Genomic DNA, 20,765 nt, shown 5'->3' with positions numbered 1-20,765 from the left:
AGTGGTGGGGTAGAGGTGAGTGATGAGGTGAGTATAAGTATTTGTTTACAGTGGTTTGCAAATGTAATCTCCCCTTGGCTTTTTACCTATTTTTTTACATTACTATTTGTGTTTAAATATTTTTGTAATCCAGTTTGTGCTTGATACATTACCACTAAATAGTCTAAACTGGTTAATTGAAGTGTGAAAAATATAAGCATAAATTACATTTATGTGATCAAATAATTAAAAGTTGGCATGTGCATATGTATTCACCCCTTTTGATATGAAGCCCCTAAAAATTTCAGGTGCAAGCAGTTACCTTCATAAGTCACATGCTTAGTGAAAGGAAGTTAACCTGTGTGCAATCTAAGTGTCACATGGTCTGTCAATTTACATAACTTTTCTGAAAGTCCACAAATGCTGCAACACCATTAAGAAAGATGCATCACTAACCAAAAAACACCATGAAAACCAAGGAGATCTCCAAACAAATCAGAGACAAAGTTGATGAGAAGTACAACACAGGGTTGGGTAATAAACAAATAATCCAATCTTTTAGAACCCACAATTAATCATCATCAAATGGAAAGGACATTGTACCACACCAAAACTGCCAACAGAGAGCCACCAACCAAAACTTTTAGCCCAGTCAAGAAGGGCATTAATCAGGCTGAGCAGAGACCAAAGGTATCCGTGAAGGAGCTACAGAGTTCCCAAGCAGAGACTAGAATATCTATCCGTAAGACCAAAATAAGCCATACACTCCATAGGGGTTGCCTTTATGGAAGAGTAGGCGGCAGAAAAAAGCTTTTACTTACACACAGAAATTGTAAGGTTCATTTTCAGTTTGCCAAACGTTATGTGGGAGGCTCCCCAAATGTACGGAGGTAGGTGCTGTGTTTAAATGAAACCAAAATTAAACTTTTTGGCCACCAAGTTAAATGCTATGTCTAGCGCCAAACAGACAAAGCTCATCACCCCAAGAACACCATCCCCTTAGTGGAACATGGAGGTGGTGGCAGCATCATGGTGTGGAAATGTTTTTCAGCAGCAGAGACAGGAAAAATGGTAGAGAGGAAGATGGAGCAACACTCGAGTGGTTTTAGGGGAAACATGTAAATGTTTTGAAGTGGGACTAGACCTCAATCCAGTTGAGAATCTATGGTCATACTTGAAGATTGTTGTTCACCAGAGGAAACCATTTAGCTTGAAGGAGCTGGAGCAGTTTTGCCTCGAGGAATGGGCAAAAATCCCAGTGGCAAGATGTGAAAAGTTCATGGAGAAGTATCCAAGGCGACTTGCAGCTGTAATTGCTGCAAAAGGAGGCTCTGCAAAGTGCTGATTTTAGACTGTTCAATAGTTATACACTGAAGTTTTCAGTTATTTTTGTCCTAATTGTTGGGTTTTTCATAATAAAGAGGAAACCAAATGTTCACAGCTATAAGCATGTTGTTTACATGACCTAATGGAAACCCTAAAATTAACAGTAAAATTACAGGCTTTGAGGTAGCAAAGCAAGAAAAATGCCAAGAAGGGTGAATACTTTTGCAAGCAACTGTACTTGAATGCTTCTGCATTTATCTATTTCCTTTACAAAGTTCTTCATTAGCCCAACTTGATATGCAATGGTGTTAACAAAATCTTATGTGGGTCAACAAGTGCAAGATGCACTTGATTGTTGATGTTGTTGCATAACACAAAATCACCCTCCATAAAGAAGTATTAGACACGACTCTATCACAATTGCAGAGCAAAGAAATCAGAATATCATGCCCTAGGAGATTCAATTGCTGTAGCCTGAAAACTAAGAGCTCAGCCTTACTCTTGGGCAGAGCCAAATCTCTAAAAAGGTCATTCCATTCCCTTTATCTTATAAGTTGTGTTTCAATTAAGGTTGCAGACAGAAAGTCTGGGCCGTGAGAGGAAAATCCTTCATGACAGCAAGCACCATCTTCTTCGCTCGACTGAAAAAGTTTCTGGTGCTTTCGGACCAGCAATATTTCTGTATATGCTACTTGGTGTATTGCAGATGGAATGTTTGTATACTGTATACTTTCTTCCTTAAAATGCCTTTCTTAATGGGGGGCATCATGTAGGAATACCAATTGGTACTGTGATCAGTTGGCTCTCTCCAGATAATTGGGACTGCAAAAGCCTTTTCCCATGCAACTACTTGGTAAGATGTGATGCACATCTATTGCAGCATGTGTGTGGAGCTCAACTCTTGTCCTGATCTCCAATTCTGCATCAAAAATACAGGTTGTAGGCCATCCTTATCAAGGTAGTCAAGTTTTGATTTTGTGATGCAAAAGTTTTTTTCTCCACAAATGTTGTAAAATTTATCTTATTTGTTAATTCAATTACTGTATAAAAGTAGGTGATGCAGCTGTATTTAGGATTACCCCATTAGAGCTGAGTTCACGTATTTTGATTTGTCACCCTAAGATGATGGAATACTGAAGGCACAATAGACTAAATAGATAATGTAATAGACTAGCTGCTAACAATTCATTAATGATGATGAAATAATAAGCACAATTTTTCTGTAAGCCTGCATGAAAGGTGTCATAAGTACTTTCATCCTTCTCTGGATCTTGAAAATTAGAGTCAATCAGCAAATTTAAGCCTCATATTCTTTTTCAGCACTACAAGATTTGTTGAGTTCAACTGTTTTCGTCAATGAACCAATTTGATTGTAGCTCAGTATTATCTGAGTTTTATTCAGATTATTCTCGATGCTGAAAATTATACCAAGAAAATGATGGCATAATGATGCTCTTATACTGTAGCATTGTGTCATGCTTTAAATTTCTTCAAATGACACTACTGATTGACTGGTCATGTCCAGGATTTTATAAAATAGTCCTCCTTTGTTGTACTTTTCTGTACTACTTAGATTACGTTTATTGAATTAATGGCCTAACAAATGAATTAATTAAAGCTCTTTTTTATAAAAATATTGTCATGACAGCTTATTTATTTTCAAAATAGTAATGCGTATATATAAATATATTTATACATGCATGCACATCTTACCCAGGCTGTAATTGAAGATTAGAAGATTACAGTTTTTGCTCCATCAGCACTTCTGCTGAGCTAACCGTCGTAACCGTCACTGCAATTTTTCATAATAAAATTACAGCAATTGGGCTGACAATTTAGTGTGTGATGCACTGACATGTCCATCTTTTCAATATCTCCTTGTCTGTGATGGTTGCCCTTAGTCATGCTTCCTAATGAAAGGCTCCTCATCAACTTTGATTACCACTCTTCTGTTTTCCAAGCATAGCGATGAGCCTGGTTTATGAAACATTTTCCTGCAGTAATAAAACTAATTAAATCAGGCATCCATCCTCTCACTACTCTTTAATGAATTATAATGAGATCATTAATCTAGTCACTTTCTTGCACCGAGTCTATAGGCTGGATGTCTGCTCAGACTTGTCAGCACAACCCGTGGCCTTTAAAAATAAGCACTTATTAAAATGTCTAGCTAGCTATTTGGGTTTTTTTTGTTAGTCAATATTTTTCCTACGGTTTAAAAGCAAAAAGACACAATAGTGTAAGCAAAGCGACTGGTCATTTTTTCTGGTTGATTCCTTATTACATGTCATTGCTGTATAATTAGCCACACCCAATAGCTGTGCTTATTGTTCCACTATTACATTATAAATTGAACATCGTCATTAAAAAAAGCAATAATGGAAACATTATAAGTCTATTATCTCAGTCTATAACATTTCTTCTAATTGTACTCCTATTATCTTTTCTTGAATCTCTTTTTATAAAGTTTTTTCCTTATTAAAAACAAAGCTATAAACTCCTAGTAAATACTGCAAATATTTTAATATTTCATCCGTTCAAGGTACCATTGCACACAATCCCTAAAGCATGGGGTTGAGCTGCAGGAACCTGGCAGAGCTGAATATATACTGTAGTAAATAACATATTTCAGAAGGAGATAACGAATGGTAAAAAGATGGCACTGGCTCAACAACTGAATATATTCAACTCAAAAATAGATATACTGTATTCAAGAAAAAAATTATTCGACATGTCTGAGTTTGTAAATTGTATTGACTATATGAAGGCTAAAAAAACACAATAGACACAAAGATATGATAAAAATGGAAGATGGAAGAACAAATGGTGCTAGAATAATACAGGCTTGGACAAAATAAAAATTGTAAGTAGTATAAAGTCATCAATCCAGTTGCAGAAAGAATACAGCATGTAATCTTGTACAACCCCTATGCTAATTGGGCAAAGTAATGCATATAAAATTAATAGCAAGGCGTTATGGAAATTTCTTGAGCGCCATGAAGTAGAAAAGGATGGAGCTACACAAATACTACCCCACAGTATATTGTAGTCATTAGGGATGAGTGAATAGCTTCGGATAGGTCTTTATCCGAATAGCTATAGCGCTTCACGAATAGCTGCATTGGGAACCCGGATACCTGGAGCTCTCCCGATAATCAGCTCTTCAGTGTCGCGGCTGTGTGACAGTCACAACAAATGCATGGAGAGCCCAACAAACAGGTTCTCCATGCATGTGTTGTGACTGTCGCACAGCAGTGACATATGCAGCCCCGGCGCCGAACAGCTGATTATCGGGAGCGCTCCAGGTATCCGGATTCCCAATGCAGCTATTCGTGAAGCACAATAGCTATTCGGATAACACTTATCCAAAGCTATTCACTCATCCCTAGTAGACATATATAGAGAAAAGTGAGAACTAAAAGCCAGTGGAAGATCCATTTTTGTTCACTCACCACACCCTGAAATAAGAGTTTTGCAAATTGCTTCTTCAGGGAGTGATGAGTAGAAAAAGCAGGAGGGGCTTGTAAAAGAACATAGAATAGAGAAAATCCATTAAACTGTGCTCATCTGCTGGGCATCCCCACTGACATCGTCAAGGCACACCTACCTGTGCATCTAGTAAGAATTTGCTCTATTATAGTTGGCACATTCTCATTCCTTGGTCTCCATAACACCTCTCACGTTCTCTCTCCATGTCAATCCCTAAGGAAGCAAGAAATTAAACATGCATCAGAGTGTGTGCTTGGGAAACATTAAATCTTTTATCTCCATTCTGTTTGCTCCATCAATGTTTATGTCAGGCCACATATTCTAACAGTGAGTGTTTTGGTGAGTAACTGATGAGCAGATCTTTTGAAATTTTAATTTCACCAATCATAAGAGCTTACAGTCTATAGGAAAAAGAAAGAGAGGAATTTGTTAGCCAAAAAGTTTATACTTTGAAGGTGAAATGAGAAGAGAAAGGACCCCATTAAATGCAAAAACTTACACTCTACAGGAGACAGTTTACTTACCCAGTTTCTCTGGAGATGGAAAATGACTCTGCCATTCAAACTGTACTCCACTGGGAACTGGTTATCTCAGATTGCCCAGGTACTGACCCCACATGCATGTTATGGAATCATAATCAGTAAGATGTCATAGCTGGAAGGCATTGAGAGGAGGCCTGTAAAGCAATGCAAAATGCAAAATGATGTTAGCCCACTCTCTTATGCTTCAGAAGTGTGCAAATTGGTGACCTGCAAGTTCTTTTTTTGGCGAACCGCAGAACAAATCAGAAGTTAACATTTTTTCTTAAGGTTTGGCAACTTTATTTAAAAAAATAAACTTTAATAAGTGCCACTAAATCATGTCCCCAAAACAATTCTTCAAATAAAGATAAAGTGGTCAATCACTTTACTATTAAGAGTAGATAAGGAAAAGACAGCACATGAAATAATGGAAAACATAGATTAGTGGTGATGATTTAGGAGACCTGTAACTAAGACATAATTATTTCAATTCTTTGTCCAATGACAACATTGAAACAAACTTTAGTAAGTGATAACCTACTGAAAATGCTAAAATAGTTGTGTCACAGAATACAGCTTTTCTATTAATCTTATAAATACATGACATAAAGAGACATGTTTATTATAATTTTTCTAAATAAAGTAGATTTAGATGCGATTCTATTTGTTTATGTACGTCTAATGCAAATTACATTACATTTACATTACATTACATTTTCTAGCTCTACATGCTGTTTTCTATCACAGTTCCAGGTAGGGGACCTAAGTAAAATGTAATAGAAAACATTAATTTGTCATGTTCGTCTTTCACAGCTCAATGACAATTTAATCAGTTTGAGTAAATCCTTTCTGTTTTAGCACCCAAATCATAACTTTTACTTAGTACTGAAAGAGACCCACTTTTTAGCAGTTCTTTGGGAATTGCTTTTGATTTATACAGGAGTTAAGTTTGCTTTGCTTGCTTTTGCTTTATAATGTTAAATGACTTTGAAGTTATTCTTGAAAGCACCGACAAGTTCAAAACTTTTTGATAATTCTATCAGTCATGAAAGAACCCACAAGCTCAAAACTTTTACTGTAATTGTAACCGTTTGAATATTAACCAATAATTAATTATAGACGTGTTCACAATGCTAAGTTGTTACAGGTACTGTAGTTGTGCCCAAATAGGCATACCAGTACAAAGTCTTTTAGATACTAATGGCCTAATTCACCAAAGCGTTATCGCCAGTATTCTTGCTTAAAAAGCTTTGAAAAGTCATATAATTTCTGTGCAACTTAGGGCTGAGCAAATCTGGGGCAAAATGTGGTGTGGTGATTCCTGCTCATCAAATTTGTGATGAGAGATGGTGCTGGCTATGCCACAAGCCTTACTCCAGAAAGAACTGGAGTAGGATTTGTGGCAAGGCACACACAAAGGTATTCACCACCCATAGTGCGAATTTATCGGTGGAATCACACATTGAAGTGCTGAACTGTGTGATGTCTATGGTGTCATCATAGTCATTTATGTTAAAGAATAGGAAATGAAAAAAATTCATTTTCATATTGGTGTTTTATTAATACTTCAGACCTATTTCATGAGTTTTATTTTTTAAAAATTCTATGGAAGCATGGTTGAAAAGCAATGCCTGACTTTCATTTCTTCCTTTTTATAGACTTTTTATTTATTACTTTTGTCAGATTCAAGTTATTTCTGTGACCATTGTGGGTTTTTCCGGCATTAAACGAGGGGTACCAACAATTTTGACCACATGTGTATATGTTAGCATTTGGTTCTGCTGGTTCCAGCGCAGTCAGACTTGCAACCAAGTGACAACTAGTGTCCGCCATGTCAGTGAATAGAACACTGCAGACATGACGGACTCTCTAGTTGGCACATGATAGCAAGTGTGCAAAGCGCCTCCTCGTGGTTATGTGATTACTGCTGGAATGGCAGAGCCCGACCATGTGTGTATTATTGCTAGGATCCCCGAGGGTGAACCCACTGGACCACGGCAACAAACCCTCCCTGGGCGAACGGGCCAGGTGGAACCACCCCCTATACAGGGAGCGTTAGGGGCAGGCCCAGGGAATACTATTACCGCAGCAGCTGGTACCCAGGCCAGATGGGGGAGATCAAACAGGTGGAAGCCAGAGAAGCCGGAGGACTGGACCCGGGGAGAACGGCTGGAACACAGGAGACTGGACCGGGGTAGAACGTCAGGAACGCAGGAGGCTGGACCAGGGTAGAACGTCAGGAACACAGGTGGCTGGACCGGGGTAGAACGTCAGGAACACAGGAGGCTGGACCAGGGTAGAACGTCAGGAACGCTGGAAGACAGGAGGGCGCAGGTAGCAAGAATGGAAGGACCCGACACGAAGAGCGCAGCGGAGGATGCAGCGGCGACCGCCAGCAGGAGTGGGGCCAGAATCACTAGGGAATGCAAGTGACAATCAGGCAAAGTCACTAAGGAGCGATGGCCTGATATAGCAGAGTGGGGAGGAGCCCTCGGGTCAGGGTCCTCCGGACCATAGAGAGGGCCAGGAGGAGGGACCGGCTCAAAGAGGAGGAAGTGCCCGGGCCCGGAAGGTGGCACGCGCAGTCATGGGAGCAGGAGCAGAGACGGGGACGCGCCGGGACGCTGCAGGCCGGTGAGTCAGACGGGGTACAGGAGGCGGTCGCACAGCAGGAGCGAGTGAGGAGAGCGACGGCGTGACAGTACCCCCCTCCCTACGCGCCCCCCTCCCAAGGCTAGAAAGAAATCTTGCCACAATCCGGGGAGCTTGAACGTTCTCCCGAGGCTCCCAAGATCTCTCCTCAGGACCAAAACCCTCCCAATCGACCAGGAAAAAGGTTTTTCCCCTCAGCCTCTTCATGGCGAGAATGTCTTTAAGCTCAAAGACATCATCGACGGAAGCAGGATGAGGGGTGCGGGTGGTAGTGGCAAGGAATTGGTTGAGGACCACTGGTTTCAGAAGGGAAACATGAAACGAATTGGGGATGCGAAGCGAGGCAGGGAGCTTCAACTTGTAAGAAACATCGTTGATGCGAGTCAAGACCTCGAAGGGTCCAATATACCGGGGACCCAACTTGTGCGAGGGAACCTTAAGGTGGATGAACTTAGAAGATAACCACACTCTGTCGCCGGGATGATAGAGAGGTGGGTCTAAGCGTCTCTTGTCTGCGTGTCTCTTCATCCGAACCTGAGCTTCTTTGAGAGCGGTGTTGGTCTCCTGCCAGATCCTGGAGAACTCTCCAGACAGAAGATCAGCAACCGGCATACCCGAGACGGGGGGAACAGGTAGAGGCACGCCTGGATGTAGTCCGTAGACGATAAAGAAGGGAGACTTGGCAGAAGATTCGTTGGCGTGATTGTTATACGCAAATTCGGCCCATGGGAGCAAGTCTGACCAGTCATTCTGGTGAGCATTGGAGAAGTGACGGAGGTAATTAACCAAAACGTTCTGCTTGACCGTTGGTCTGAGGGTGATAGGCGGAGGAGAAATCCAGCGTGATGTTCATAAACTTGCAGAGCGCTCTCCAAAATCGGGAGGTAAACTGAACTCTATCAGAGACAATACGTTGAGGGAAGCCATGGAGACGAAAAATATGGTGGATAAAAACCTTTGCCAGTTCAGGAGCCGAGGGTAATCCGGACAGGGGGATGAAATGAGCCATCTTGGAGAATCTATCCACAATGACTAAGACGACAGTACATCCAGAAGAACGAGGTAGATCAGTGATAAAGTCCATAGCAATGGACTGCCAGGGAGCCGAAGGAACTGGAAGCGGGTGCAGGAGTCCAGACGGTAATTGCCTGGGAACCTTGTTTTTGGCACAGGATGGCCACGAGGCTAGAAAGCTACGAACGTCTTGAGGAAGAGTAGGCCACCCCTAGTAGCGTGAGATCAGATGAAGGGTTTTTTTCAATCCAACGTGGCCTGCAATCTTGGAGGCATGGCCCCAATGCAAGACTCGCCTCCGGTTGGTCACTGGGACGAAGGTTTTACCCGGTGCTAGGGTAGATAAACTGAGGGGTGCCACTGTGATGATCTTGGAGGGGTCCAGGATGTGCGTAGGGTCCTCCTCGGTATCGACAGCAAGAAAGGATCTGGACAATGCATCAGCCTTGAGGTTCCTCTGACCCGGGCGAAAGTGCAATTCAAAGTCGAAACGGGCGAAAAATAAAGACCATCTTGCTTGTTGTGGATTAAGTCTCTTGCCGATTGGATATAAGCCAAATTCTTATGGTCCGTGTAGATCTTAAAAGGATGCACAGCTCCTTCCAAAAGGTACCGCCATTCCTGTAACGCCATCTTGATGGCCAAAAGCTCCCTGTCGCCAAGGGAGTAATTCCGTTCCGGAGACGAGAACGTTTTGGAAAAGAAGCCACAGGTGACCAGTCGCCCAAAAGGGGATCTCTGAGAGAGCACAGCTCTGGCCCCGATGGCCGAGGCATCCACTTCCAAGATGAAAGATTTGTTAGTCTCCGGACGGTGAAGGACAGGAGCAGAGGCAAAGGCCTGCTTCAGGGCAAGGAAGGATTCTTCGGCCTCAGAGGACCAAACGTGCGGGTTGGCCCCTTTACGAATCAAAGAGGAGATGGGAGCGGTCAAGGATGAGAAGTGAGGGATGAATTGCCGGTAATAATTTGCAAAACCCAGGAATCGTTGAATCGCCTTGACTCCACGAGGTTGTGGCCAGTTGCGTACGGCTGACACTTTCTCTGGATCCATGCTTAAGCCAGAATCAGAAACAATGTACCCCAGGAATGGGAGAGAGGTTTGTTCAAAGGAGCATTTCTCCAGCTTCGCCTACAGACGATTCTCCCTCAGGCGTGAGAGGACTAGACGCACACTCCTCCTATGGGTAGCCAAATCCGGGGAAAAGACAAGAATATCGTCCAGATATACTACCACACAAGAGTACAGGAGGTCCCGGAAAATGTCATTCACGAATTCCTGGAACACGGCGGGGGCATTGCACAAGCCGAAGGGCATGACCAAGTATTCATAGTGGCCATCCCTGGTGTTGAACGCGGTCTTCCATTCGTCACCAGGGCGGATGCGGATGAGATTGTAAGCCCCGCGAAGATCCAGTTTGGTGAAAATTCGTGCCCCTCGCAACCGATCATATAGCTCCGGAATGAGGGGAAGCGGGTACTTGTTCTTGATAGTGATCTCATTGAGGCCCCGGTAGTCGATGCATGGATGAAGGGTCCCATCCTTCTTCTTCACGAAAAAGAAGCCCGCGCCTGCGGGTGAGGAAGACTTCCGGATAAAGCCTCTAACCAAATTTTCCTGGACGTACTCGGACATGGCTTGAGATTCAAGAGGATTCAAAGGATAAATTCGGCCCCGGGATGAAGTCGATGGAGCAGTCGTAAGGACGATGCGGAGGCAGGCACTCTGCCTCTTTTTTGTTGAAGACGTCTACGAAGGGCCAATAGGCCGACGGCAGACCTACGGGTACCGATGAAGTCCTAGGCATCTTGATGGGTTGAACGGGAAGTAGGCACGAAGAGTGGCACGACTGACCCCAACGAAGGATGTCCCCAGATCGCCAATCGAGAACGGGCTCATGGGACCTTAACCACGGAAGGCCTAAGAGGAGGGTGTGGGACAGCGAGGGTAAAACGAAGAAGGCTATCTTCTCTCGATGTAGAGCCCCAACTTGTAATTCCACCTCTTCGGTGACCAAGGTAACGACCTCCCGTAGGGGAGCACCGTCGACAGAAGCTAACTGCTGAGGAGACTCCAAGGATCTGACAGGTATCCGCAACCTTTTGACCGCCTCGCGCTGGATGAAATTCCCGGCAGCTCCTGAATCAATATAGGCCAGCTCGGAGACGCGGGAGGAACCAAGATTCAAGAGGACAGAAAGGGTCAAGGGAAGAGAGGTATCACTGACACCTAGGGAGGCCTCTCTTACCTGTCCTAGGCAGAGGCGTTTCCCGGCCTCACTGGGCATGAGCGCAGAAGATGGGAGGAACTGCTGCAGTACAGGCAGAGACCCTTATCGAACCTCTCCTGGCGGCGCTGCTCTGCCGGTTTAAGGCGATCTACCTGCATAGGCTCCGGGGCTGGGGCAGCGGAGGAGGAGCCAAATTGCGAGCCGGAAGGACTGCGTGTGGCTAGAAGGGACCGGGGAAGTCTTCTCTCTCTGGCGGACTCGCGGGAGCGCTCCTGGAAGCGCAAGTCAATGCGAGTCGCCAGGGAAATGAGATCCTCTAGGGATGTGGGAGTGTCCCGACCCGCCAGCTCGTCCTTGATACGAGCAGACAAACCCCGCCAAAATGCCCCCACCAAAGCCTTGTTGTTCCACCCGAGCTCGGAGGCCAGGGTGCGAAACTGAATGGCATATTGACCCACGGAGAGAGTACCCTGGCGGAGATTGAATAGGGACTCCGTGGTTGAGGCCAGGCGTCCCGGTTCGTCAAAAACCTTGCGAAAGGTCTCGAGGAATGTGGAAAGCTGGGAGACCACCGGATCGTCTCGCTCCCAGAGAGGGTTCACCCAGGCCAATGCCTCGCCCTCCAAGTGGGATACTATAAAGGCCACCATGGCCCGGTCCGAAGGATATTGCTGAGGTAGCAATTCAAAATGCAATTGGCACTGATTAAGGAACCCCGTGCACAATCGGGGATCTCCGCCATACCGCGGAGGCTTAGCTAGACGGGGCGGTGGATGTGGAAGCAGCGCCTGAACAGGGGCAGCTGCGGCAGACTGGAGAGAGAGGAGTCGATTATCCACAGAAGCCATATAATTCAAAATTTGGCCCTGAGTATCACGTTGCTGGGCAAGCTCCTGCTGGAGTCTAGCCAGCTGGGATGCATTTCCGGGATCTGAAGGCTGCAGTGACGATAGCCGGGACTCCATAGATTTTAGGAAAGTCATGATCCGAGCCTGGTTGTCTCGTAGAGTCGCCAGTTCTTTCTGGGTGGTTGTTGGAGTACCAGCGGGATTCATGGCCTGATTGTACTGCTAGGATCCCCGAGGGTGAACCCACTGGACCACGGCAACAAACCCTCCCTGGGCGAGCGGGCCAGGTGGAACCACCATCTATACAGGGAGCGTTAGGGGCAGGCCCAGGGAAGACTATTACCGCGGCAGCTGGTACCCAGGCCAGACGGGGGAGATCAAACAGGTGGAAGCCAGAGAAGCCGGAGGACTGGACCCGGGGAGAACGGCTGGAACACAGGAGACTGGACCGGGGTAGAACGTCAGGAACACAGGTGGCTGGACCGGGGTTGAACGTCAGGAACACAGGAGGCTGGACCAGGGTAGAACGTCAGGAACACAGGTGGCTGGACCGGGGTAGAACGTCAGGAACACAGGAGGCTGGACCAGGGTAGAACGTCAGGAACGCTGGAAGACAGGAGGGCGCAGGTAATAAGAATGGAAGGACCCGCCACGAAGAGCGCAGCGGAGGACGCAGCGGCGACCGCCAGCAGGAGTGGGGCCAGAATCACTAGGGAATGCAAGTGACAATCAGGTAAAGTCACTAGGGAGCGACGGCCTGATATAGCAGAGTGGGGAGGAGCCCTCGGGTCAGGGTCCTCCTGACCATAGAGAGGGCCAGGAGGCGGTGGCACAGCAGGAGCAAGTGAGGAGAGCGACGGCGTGACAATTATATTACATTTTATGTCTGGTATCTGTATTGTCCGGCATCTACTCTATTCATTGTCTATGGAAGTGATGGAAAGTGCCGAACACAGCGCTCAGCCGCTCTATAGATAATGGAGAGGGCAGAGGCCGAGCATGCACTCTGCTTCATCCAGGACAAAAACCCAAAAAAGAAAATTGAACAAAGGAGCGTAGATGAAAATTAAAACAAATTTTATTATAGTCAAAATAGAGTAATAAAAATGACAAAGAAGACTAAAATACACAAGAGAATCAGCAACACCCAGTACCACACTTGAATAGGTTGGTATAATGATGGAGACGATGACAAAAATCTAAGCTGATATAATAATGCTGTCAGATGCATCAAGTATCCAAAGCAGTCATAGACAATGATTCATGGTCACAAAATGATTTTTTGTATTGCGTAAGTGCCCAAAGAGCTAATCTATAAGATTAAATATCACATATACACTGTACATGCATATACCGTACACACATACCGTGCATACACACGCAGATGCACATACATATACCATATGCACATACATATACTGTACATACATACAGATACACATACATATACCATACATGCAAACATACACATATACCATACATACACACAGATACACCTACATATACTGTACATGCAAACATACACACATACACATATACCATACATACACACAGATACACATAGATATACAGTCATACATACACACACATATATATCATACATACACACAAATACCATACATACATATACCGCACATACACACACATACATATACCGTACATGCATACACACACATATAGCATACATACATACATACAGATACACATTCACATACTGTACGTACATACACACACATACCAAACATGCATACACAGATACACATACATATACCTTACACATATAGCATGCATACACACATACAGTTATATGCACATGTAGTATACACATACCATACACATATATACTGTACATACACATATACTGTACGTATATGCACATAAACATACATGTATACATATATACGTACAAATATATCACACATGCACAGCTACACACATGTAATGTACATACATACACAGACATACACATATACTGTACATGTGTACACACATAGACATACAAATATACCATACATAGACATACATATACCAAACATAAATACACATACAAACACAGGTGCACACAGATAGAAACATGCACATAGATACACACATACTGTACATACACAGATGCACATATACATACATACATACATACACAAGCACATACGCACACATACTAATCTGTGATATCAGGTGTTCAGGTGAGCCCTGGAGGAGGTCAGCCACATAGTGCAGAGATTGGCTTGAAAGGGCTGCATATCCCACTGTGGGGGATGGGGACATAGAGCAGATAGGACTGATATCAGCTCCCTGCTGCTCCTCTGCTGTCACATGCAGTGAGGCTCCTCCCGACCTCTTCTCTGAGATGATGCTGGGAACAGAACAGTGGGGGAGCAGAAGACACACTGTAAATCCTGCTCTTCCTCCACTGTCTTCCCTTGTGTACTGTGTGGCCTGGGACCCTGACTACAGGTGAGTACTCACCATTGGGACGCACCATGCAGAAGAACAGAGACGGCAGCCAGTAAACACTTTCCTCAGTCTTGTGGTGAAGGTATTCATTGCCCAGCATATCTCTCTGCATGACATGCCCCCTTTTTCAATTCCTGCACTTTGTGCACCGCTCTCCCCCGCTCTGGGTATACACATGATTATGGGAGGGAGTGAGTGGGGCCCGATGCTGCATGACATGAAACTGACACAAACACAGGGAGAACATGCAAACTCCTTGCAGATGTTGTCTTTTGTAGTGTTTGAACCCAGGACCCCAGCACTGCAAGGCTGCAGTGCTAACCACTGAGCCACCATGCTGCCCATATATCTATTTTCTATCTATCAAACTATCTATCTATCTATCTATTACCTACCTACATATCTATCTAGTATCTATCCCATATCTATCTATCTAGAAAAAAATGTGCAGTTTATTGACCCATGTGCAACGTTTTGGTCCCAAGTGGCCCATGTGGGACCGAAACATTACACATGGGCCAATAAACTGCACATTTTTTCTAAATGTTGGTGTGCTGCCTTCATTTTTCATCGATTTATTGATAAGGTCTGGTACATGCCTGGAAGGCTTTAGCACTGTTTTGTAATTTTGTGCTGCTTTTTGTTTTTTATTTTTATCTATCTATCTATCTATCTATCTATTCATCAATTAATTATCTATGTATCTTTTGGTTTATTGTTATATTGTTTGTGCAGACCAGTAAATATATTTGTCATACTGAAACCTAGTTCTACAATGGGGTCACTGTGCAGTGGGAAAAACTCCAAAGAGTTTCAGATTGGAAAGAGATAGAATGTAATGTCCGAGCACGAAATCACATCACTTCTTCAGATAAAGACTAATGCACTTTTTTCACCTCCTCTTCATCCAAAAGAGCATGCTATATTATGATTCCAAATGTATTAAAATAAAGTTTCTGCTTTTATACATATCACTTTGATCTTGAGATTTTGCAGATTAGAAGTCACAATCTAGTGCACCGTCCAGTCTCCATTTGGTTTTAACCTTATTGCGTTTTTCTTCAGAAACATGCAATTGGAATTTTTTGTCAGAGGAAACTTCTTGTGCAACCTAATGCTTCTCTTATAATAGTACATTGATGCTACAATGTGTTGATAATAAAAGACTAGCTGAAGAGTCCGACGTTGCCCGGGCACAGTAACTAACTCTGCTTATTTCTAACAAGTTATAATGATTATATTGCACATAAAAACATTTCACATCATATATTCAACACTACAGATTTGCAAGACAAATTAACTAAATGATTACCTAAGTATTGATGGTATTTTATTTTTAACTCATTCAAGAGCCTTTTGATAAACAACATTTTTGGTTTTTCCTTTCGGTGCAAAGATGAACAGATTTTTGGCAGTTCCAACTCTTGAACAGACCACGTAAAGTTGACCATGAGAAAAGCATGGAGATTGTAAATCGATCCCTACTACTTTCAAGGACTGTCCCTGAGCATTGTTAATGGACATTGCAAATAGCAGTTGAACAGGAAACTGGAGGCGTTTAAAATAAAAAAGCAAATCAGATGGAATGAGTGAAATTCTTGGAATGAAAATGTCCTCTCCTTGAGCACATCCTGTTGCTGAGCTGTGAATCGGACCCTATCCTGTGTGTTACAGTACTGTCTGCTGAGCTGTGTATCTAATCTTCTAATCCTATCCTGTGTGATACAGTCTCCTGAGCTGTGTATCTCATCCTTTACTGTGTAATACTGACTGCGGAGCCATATGGCTAATCATATCCTGTGTGAAATTGTGTGCTGAGCTGTGTATCTAATCATCTCCTTTGTGATACAGTCTTCTTAGCCATGTATCTAATCCTATCCTTATCCTGTGTGATACAGTCTGTTGAGCCATGTATCTAATCCTATCCTGTGTGATACAGTCTGCTGAGCTGTGTATCTAGTCCTATCCTGTGTGATACTGGGCTCCCCCTGGGCTCCCCCTGCAGTCTGTGTCAGATGGTTGTCTGTGTTGGCACGGTAATAAATTGTGTTATTTCCAACTTTACAGAAGGACAATAACAGCTTTGAAATGCTAAGAATAATAGGCCTTAGTTACCACAAAAGTCTACAAGGAAAACTGTTGCTCATAGCAACCAATCACAGCTCAGCTTCTTTTAAGCAGTTCGGGTGAAATGAAAGATGCTTAGTGATTGGTTGCTATGTGGAGTGGGTGTGGCTGATACATACACATGCACATACATACACTCATTTTTATATATATAGATTTCTGATTTGGGATATTTTTATGTTTCCGTGGAATAGTGACAAAGTGACCAAAAGCTTAACACATGAGTCCCAATACCCCAATCTGAAACAGAACCATCTATCTACCAACTGAGAAATTGGAAAAGATGAGGACAGAATAATGAACAAAAATGGAAATAGCAGAAAGAGTTTTTAGTATCCTGAATAATGCAATATTACATTTCTATCTAGTAATTTCTTGACAATTGAAAATAAAATGTGCTATTCAAGTTCACCCAGTAGGCCAAAATATTCCAAGAAGTTAAATGACACATAAGAAAATTAGCTAACAATAAATATACTTTTTAATGACATTTTGCACCTTTAAGTTGAACGACCATCTGTTCTCAAAATGAATTGCAGCAGGAGTTCTTGCCACAAAGCTAGACTGAATCGAACACTTGCAAAGTCGTCTTGTGAACTGAAAGATGTTTATTTTATTCATCATAGACACATTAACTTGTTTATACTGCACTTCAGAAGATGTTATAAAAAATATCACAGATGACAGAAGAAAATTGAGGTTTATTACTTGGATGCAATTATACCCTACTGTGTGAAACAGCCTTTCCTTGTTAAGAACAAAGAGAAAATGCTGGTCCCATTATAACATCTGATTTCATGTTGTCGTAGGATATAATGAAAGATGACTGCTCCGTGTTGAAGCTGCAGCTTAAAGAACGAGATGAACTTATCCACCAACTGCAAGAAGAGCTGGTAAGTTAGAAAAGAACCTTTGAAAAAGAGTTATCAAAAAGAAATGTTGGTTTACACTCATTAAGCACCCTTTATTTTCTCCTTATTGATAAGTGTTTTGTGTCTTTTCTCTTTATAGCAGCTAGAAAAATAGAAAAAAAGCACAAAAAGAAAAAGGAAATGCACGCATTTCTCAAAATAGTTTAGACAGTTGGGCTTTCTTTTAGACTGTGTTTACATCACATTCAATGTATGTGTCGGCAGTGTTCGCAGTGCTGACATCAAATTATCCAAAGGACCCATTTCACTCAGAATATGTCAGTAAGGTGATCCTTTGGTGCGCGTTGGTCAAGTATATATCTGCAATCTGCAGGGAACCTAGTACATTCCTGGTATCATCGGTGGTGGCTGTGCCCGGTACCTGGTGCAGTGATGCAGTGGTGGGCACATAGTGATGAATGTGTGGGAGTGATGGCGGTGTAACTGTTCCCTCACAGCTGGGTAGTCAATGGCACACCCCATAATGGTGATGTAGGGATTAAATAGGTGAAGCTGCAGTGGTGCAGTAAAACAGAAGTAAACTTTATTTTAAACAGCAGTTTGATAGTAGCAGATGGTAGTACATAAGTTTGATGATTACACAACTCAAAATCACAGAGGCACATTTCTAAAAGTTTTTCCCTGCATGAGCCATCATCAACAATTCTGTCATTGACAAAAAAAGTAGCAAAAAGACATAAAAGTAAGAGGGGAGGGAGCATTTGGTCAGGAGTTGAAGAGGAAGTGAGCTGGGCTTGCTAGATGCTTTTTAATGATGTAGGATTGTAGCTCTAATGATGATTTATGCAGGGAAAAAGACTTCCTATTTCTACATAGAGCTTAGATGGAGTCGGATAGTTTATCTTTAAAATCACATGATTTCATAGACCTAATAGAAAAGTTAAGAATAATCTGGGTAGAAGAGCAAAATGAGCAATTCTAAGTACACAGTGCTGTAAAATATGATGACTGAAATATATTAGCAGGATAAAAACTTTGATGGGAATGATTATTTAAGAAATGTGCCTTAGGGCCTCTTCTTTAAAACAGGTTTCAATGACAATAGTAAAAAGCAGCAGAAACAGTCATACTGAGAATAAATTGGAATGTAGCAGAGTATGTTCCAGGAACTGCTTGTTAAACTTGAAGACTAAACCTTGACGACCTGTTTTTTCAAATATTTTCAAATAATTTATATGGGGTTGCTACACCCTAGTAGGCCTCTAAATTCAAGCACTTTCTATTCTTCATTACATGTAGGTTGTGTATGTATCAGGCACTGGCTGTATGAACTTAGCTAGGCATGTTTGATTCTGAAGCTCTGTAGCATTCCAGAGAAAATCATACCTTAAAAGCCACCAAGGACTGAGGCTGTGCTATAGATTAAAACATCACAGAAAAAAGATACAGCCTTATCAACACCAGGTCAGATTACCAATGCACTTGGCAGGATGCAGCAGACAGCCATGGTAAAGGTGCAGCCCCGTATTTATCATGGGAGTCTGCTGCATCATGCTAAGTGCATTAGTATTCTGACCTGATGTTGGTAAGGCTGTATCTTTTTTATGTGATTTTTTTAAAATTTTGTTCTTTGTTAACCATTTTTAATTTTAGGGTCACACTTGCCTGTGTAATGCGAGAAACTCGCACGAGTCTCTCGCATCAATACCCCGCACTGCCACTCAGGACCAGAGTGTGCAGCTGCATGTCTTTCTATGCAGCTGAACGTTCCGGTCTGAAAATGCGATGGCAGTGCCGGGTATTAATGCGAGAGACTTGTGCGCATTGCTCTCGTAAGTGTGACCCCTGCCTTAGGGTTAGGATTTGCAAGTGTTGGGACCCTTGACATGGGTTCCAAGCTTAGCTATTTTGGCAAAAATTTCGACACTCTAATGTATTTCTCTTATCCATTATTCATCTTTTTTATTGCATTTTTTCCATTTTTATGCAGGATGCAGTAGGCCCTTTAGTGTTGGTTCGGTATACTGGATTATATGTTCTTGTGAGTTGTACTTATATAGTGCTGGACAGCTCTCCTGATCTAATAGCATTAGTGTCAGCAATAGGCTGTAAGGCAGACACTGTGCATCACACATATCTGTGTTACTGATTTTAATACTGCACATCCACCCCCTCGATGAATTGGTAGGTTTGTGAGTGGCTGTCTGCATCAGTATTTTGCACATGTGCTGCCTCTGCCTTTATCATGGGGTCTGCTGCATCCTTCTAAGGCTAGTTTTACACTAGCGTTCTCAGCCGCAGAGTAGGGCCGCTACTAAGCCCCACCCCTGGCCCCGCCCCCTCCGGTCAGTTCCTCCTCTGATCGCATGACGCTGCATGTGATCAGTGTACCTTATATATAGCGTTGGGAATGCTGGCCGTGTGCTGGTCGTGCACTGGTATGATTTTGCTGGCGCTGCGCGCTTTTGGCTCTGTGCCCAGTACAAAAAAACGCACTGTGTTGCTTTTTTGTGCGCTAGGTGCAGCGCCAAAAGGGTACAGCACCAAATCATACCAGCGCACGGTCAGTGTACCCAACGGTGACACATCCATGCAGGGCTCAGCTTCTCCCACTTGCCCTGACGCGTCGGGCTGGTGGGCGGACCTGGTTCCTGTGCGATCTCCATTTGCCATAGTGATGCGCCACTCTGTACCCGCCCCTCCTGCTCTGACTTTTGGGCCTGGAGGAGGGTGGGGGTCACGCAGGTCACTGTCCCAGTGGGCGCCGCGCTGAGCTGTAGGCGGATGTGATGTCCTTTAGCCGCTGCCACCAATGATTTTGACACTATATAAAAGCGCATACATATGGCATTATTGTATACACCTCCCCTGGACAAAGCCAAGTGCGAAATGCCTGTTGGGCTGCCCACTGCTTTCAGGTACAGACACAGACTCCTCATTTAGCACCTGGACCTGTCCTCTGCCTTTGACACAGTGGACCATTCCCTATTGCTGCAGACCCTCTCATCTCTTGGTATCACAGAGTTGGCCCTATCTTAGATTGCGTCATACCTAGCAGACCGGACGTTCAGCATCTCCCATTCACACACCACCTCCTCACTGCGCCCCCCTATCCATCGGAGTCCTGCAAGGTTCAGTCCTAGGGCCCCTGCTCTTCTCTGTTTACACCTTCGGCCTCGGACAGCTCATAGAATCTCATGGCTTTCAGTCTCATCTCTATGCTGATGACACACAGATCTACATCTCTGGACCA

General features: G+C 43.4%; 1 protein-coding gene across 7 annotated transcripts in view; it reads left to right on the top strand.

Annotated features, from left to right (window-relative positions):
- Positions 1-20,765, top strand: part of CCSER1 (coiled-coil serine rich protein 1) — a 1,553,450-nt gene that overhangs the window by 1,362,142 nt on the left and 170,543 nt on the right. For all 7 annotated transcript variants that reach the window (XM_073590104.1, XM_073590096.1, XM_073590085.1 and 4 more), the window contains one exon: positions 17,450-17,533. In XM_073590104.1, the coding sequence (XP_073446205.1) occupies positions 17,450-17,533 (84 nt within the window). The remainder of the gene's footprint in view (positions 1-17,449; positions 17,534-20,765) is intronic.

Source organism: Dendrobates tinctorius, unplaced genomic scaffold (genome assembly GCF_039654945.1).
Source record: "Dendrobates tinctorius isolate UK_male_01 unplaced genomic scaffold, ASM3965494v1 ptg000011l, whole genome shotgun sequence".
Classification (NCBI taxonomy): Eukaryota; Metazoa; Chordata; class Amphibia; order Anura; family Dendrobatidae; genus Dendrobates; species Dendrobates tinctorius.
Note: the sequence above shows the minus strand (reverse complement) of the source record. Positions and strands in the feature narration are given on the sequence as shown.